Source organism: Plectropomus leopardus, unplaced genomic scaffold, assembly GCF_008729295.1.
Source record: "Plectropomus leopardus isolate mb unplaced genomic scaffold, YSFRI_Pleo_2.0 unplaced_scaffold15203, whole genome shotgun sequence".
Taxonomy (NCBI): Eukaryota; Metazoa; Chordata; class Actinopteri; order Perciformes; family Serranidae; genus Plectropomus; species Plectropomus leopardus.
The window spans coordinates 1-4,235 of record NW_024616283.1 but is presented as its reverse complement, the minus strand read 5'-3'; the positions used below and the strand labels follow the sequence as shown (position 1 = coordinate 4,235).

At 38.2% G+C, this 4,235-nt stretch overlaps 1 protein-coding gene across 1 annotated transcript; it reads right to left on the bottom strand.

Annotated features, from left to right (window-relative positions):
• Nucleotides 1-6: 6 nt before the first annotated feature.
• On the bottom strand, nt 7-2,447 carry LOC121964314 (tyrosine-protein kinase HCK-like). Its single transcript, XM_042514528.1, has 3 exons — nt 2,198-2,447; nt 1,727-1,858; nt 7-919 (listed from the first exon to the last, which is right to left on the bottom strand). The coding sequence occupies exons 1-3, from the start codon at nt 2,337-2,339 to the stop codon at nt 717-719; spliced, it is 477 nt and encodes a 158-aa protein (XP_042370462.1). The 5' UTR covers nt 2,340-2,447; the 3' UTR covers nt 7-716.
• Between the last annotated feature and the right edge of the window lie 1,788 nt (nt 2,448-4,235).

Genomic DNA, 4,235 nt, shown 5'->3' with positions numbered 1-4,235 from the left:
ACAGCTTGTGTAATGTGTTTGAGTGCAGCACAAATTAACTGATATCTCTCCAGGTTTCAAAGGGTTAAAGGAGTTTGGTGGGATCACATTGCACTGGTGTTTTATCCTGTGTAATTCCAAGTGAAAAATAAATTATTAGTCACTGTATATTTCAATTTATTTACAAGACTGCTGCTGGTGTGCATCCAGATGATTTATGGCTTTTTTGTGAAACTATACAGCAGAGGCAGCTATGATCATGTTATCCTGTAACCAAGCCTTCAGAACATCAGCAGACATCATGCGTGCTGCAGTGCCCCTGACTGAAGTTTGAGGTAGGATTGTGTTGTCCTAATTTTGTCCTAATTATTTTAATATTTTTAGTAAAAAAGAATCATTACTGATTATATTATTTTTATATTTTGCATTACTAAATGTTTCCTTTGTGATTATAGTACATTAAATTGTTTTCATTCAAAGGCCCAGTAAAAATATGAAAAATATTAGGAACAGTGCCCCCTAGCTTCTTAAAAATATATAGAAAATAAAGTTTCAGCCCTCCTTCCACAGTAATTTTTGTACAGTCCCTTGCTATGATACATGAGTGTGACTGAGAAAGAGAGAGCGGTAAAGATGGATCATGTGTATTTGCTCTGACCTGCACTGCTGGGTGTAGAAACTGGACTTGCTGTGAAGTATTTATGGAACAGTACTACAAGAGAAAACGTGTGTAAGTCTCATGGCTGTTGCTGATACTGGCTCTCTGTGGCTGTGTAGAAATCCTCCAGGACGCTCTGCAGGTAGTCAAAGGTGGGACGGTCCTCAGGCTTGTTCTTCCAGCACTCCAGCATGATTTCATAGAGTTCGGTGGGACAACTTTCCAGACGCTGCATTCGGTAGCCCTTCTCCAGGGAGCGGATCACTTCTGGGTTGGTCATGCCTGAAAAAAAGAGTGACAATGGGTTAAGAGATGCGGCAGAGATACAGGCTCATGGGCTGACATTCAATGACTTCAGCTTTATGGCTCATTCAGCCTCATGCAGCAACATTTCTTTTTAAATTCTCTTAGATTTTCTTAATTTTTTGATAAGATAAAATATAAAAGAAGTCAACTCCAGATGTACCAAACATTAACCACTCAAATCTGCTCTGACTAGGTGTGCTCAGTGCTGAATCCCACTTCATCATAAGTCACCTATTAGCAGGTAACACCTGTTAGCAGGTGACTCTGGCACATGGCCAAGACTAGAGACATGACACCGAAAAAATGTAAAAAGAGGAATCTTCTTCCGAGTATCATTTATGTAGACCTATTGTTTAATACACTTAAACAAAGTGAATGTGATTTTACGGGAATGTACTGAAGTTTTTAAAGTAAAAGTATGTATGCAAAAGGGTTTAAATAAATTCAATACATCAAAATAATTAAAAGAAAAACAGCAAGTCCTCTCTCTCTCTCTCTCTCTCTCTCTCTCTCTCTCACACACACACACACAAACACGTATATGTATGCACATATATAAGTGTGTGTGTGTGTGTGTGCGTGTATGAGGACTCACTGCTTTTAAGAAAAATTACAATAAAGTTAGTGGGAACTGATACCAATTACACAATTCTCATTGGACTGATGCCATCTTGGGGTCCAGTATCCAGGTCTAATAATATATCCATGGTAGAAATAGATAACTGCATGTGTGCTGCTCTTCTGAGATATAGAGCTCAAAAATGAAATCAAAGATCAATTTACCTGGGTATGGTGTGCGTCCATAGCTGATGATCTCAGTCAGCAAGATGCCAAAGGACCAGACGTCAGATTTGATGGTGAAAGAGCCGTAGTTGATGGCCTCAGGGGCTGTCCATTTGATGGGGAATTTGGCTCCTGTTACAAAAGGGGAAATTGCAAACCGGTCAACTTGATGCAATGTAAATTAACTGGTTCCTAATGACACTGCTGGGAAGTTTAAAGCTGGTCACACATCCTGCCAGACTCTAACGTCCTCTGCACATTCAGTCAGCCATACTCTCATCTTTAGTCCCTTCTATTTATGTCCCTCGTGTTGTAATCCGACATCTCGCTGACATAAAGTAATTTTCCCAGAACTGATGAAACTGTGACTGCTCCCATTTAACCACTTCTGGGGAATCAGTTCCCTAACTTTTTGAATCACTTTTGCTGACGACACATAGACAGTACGTGACAGTGGGTATTGCGTTATACCTTCTCTGGCTGTGTACTCGTTGTCTTCGATGATGCGAGCGAGACCGAAGTCAGCAATTTTGCACACTAAGGCCTTGTTGACCAGGATGTTGGCAGCTCTCAGATCTCTGTGGATGTAGTTCCTCTGCTCAATGTAGGCCATGCCCTCTGCGATCTGCAGACAAACAAATCAGTGTTAAAAAAGCAAAACGTAGTTCCCAATAGCAACTGTCACACAAACACATTGAGCCAAATAGCGTGAAACAGGATATTTCTGTGCTGGCAGTGTTTTTTTTGTTTTTTTTTTTGGTACTATGTCTTTATCATTTTTTGAAAACACAGTTAGTATTGTAATTTAAAACATTATACTGCAGGTTTTACCATTACAACCTCACATAAATAGAAGCACAGACTCACACAAACACCCCCCCCCCCCCCCCGACAAACCATTAACAGAAGTTCTTTCTTTCTTTTAATGTTTCTCTTGTAGTATGACCAAGGTCAGTATAGATCCTGAGGCTACATCTTGTATAAAACTTAAATAATTTAATGGTACTTCTAAAACAATGGAAAGACAAAATAATTCATCTTTTTCTGGGGTTTATCACTATAAATCTTAATATATCTTATCCCAAGTCTTCCTCCTGTAGACGCTCTCTGAAATCTGCACTCTTCATAATGTTTTTGAATGGTTTCCGAAGCTCCTCATGAACATGCAACTTATTTTTCAGAGTGTATGATAATGTGATTTGGAAATTGGGCTATTCTGTCATGTAAACATCTCAGTCAGACTGGACTCAGCATTCTGCCCGTGCTCCTAGTTGCTGCACCAGCCTCTAGGTGTTGACAGATAGGGACTGTTCATTAAATGAGAGGGGGAAAGGGTTGCTGCAAAATGGGTCAGGCATTTTTAAAAATGTAAGCACTGAGGGGGGTTTTGTGCTTTCAATTTTGGTTTTGGTGAGGGAAATACAACTTAAAAAGATAGTTTTTTCTATTTATTTCAAATAAAAGTCACGTCCCAGCCACCCCCCTCCTCTGATAAATAAAATACAGTCCCACAACACTAGCACAGAAGCTAAGCGATGTACTGCTGTGGATGGGACCACAGCTAAACATATTATATACACCTTAAAATAAAAATATTACCAGTATAGTTTAGACTATATTTGAATATTTGCTCCTCTTTACCTTCCATAACAGCTGATGGAGGCAGCGGTAGAGCAGCAAATTTATATTAATTTCACGTTTATACATTTTATATTTAAAAATACATAAAAAATATACATTTTAGCACTATTTTTGGTCATCTTCTTGTTTGTTTATGGCTTTAATTTGAAAAAAATCATTATTATTATTATTTTCTTTAAAAAATATTTTTTTGCTTATTTTCAGGTAATTTTCTTGAAAATTTTAAATAATTTTTTGCTCATTCTTGGGCCATGTCTTTGAACGAAATCAAACCAATTTGCTCAGGTTTCGAGGGGTTAAACTCTTTCTGTTCAAAGATCTAAAGGTTTATCAGGACTATCACAGTTTACAGGTTCAAAATATACAACAACAAAGTGTACACATGGGTGTGTACTTTCTGAGAGGTGGTGCAGGTCGGACTGGAACTACAGCTCTGATAGCGCGGGCTCTCTGTCTTTGCAGCTGGATCATATTGACTGGGTGGAGTTTACCATTGACACTGGGTTTCCTTATTTAGCCATCCACCTATTTTTCTGCATTACTGCACCCTGGATAAAGTGTCGTCTTTTCCTTGCAATCACTATTGTGTATTGCTCTCTGAAGCACCATGCAAACAAAGAATTCTGAACTTCTTGTATGGAGTCAGGTATACAAGAACAATGACATTGTTTCACTAACAGCCAACTGTCGAAAAACTGTATTTTATGTTGCAAAATTACAGAAATCTTAACTTTTTCAATAACTTTATACAGAAAAAAAAAACTACTGAACTCAAGAAATGATGGAAGTGTTCATATACTGTCTGTGTGCTATATTTTGCAGACAAACAAAGGCTTCTTAGATATAAAACACAAAGCAGCCAAACAAC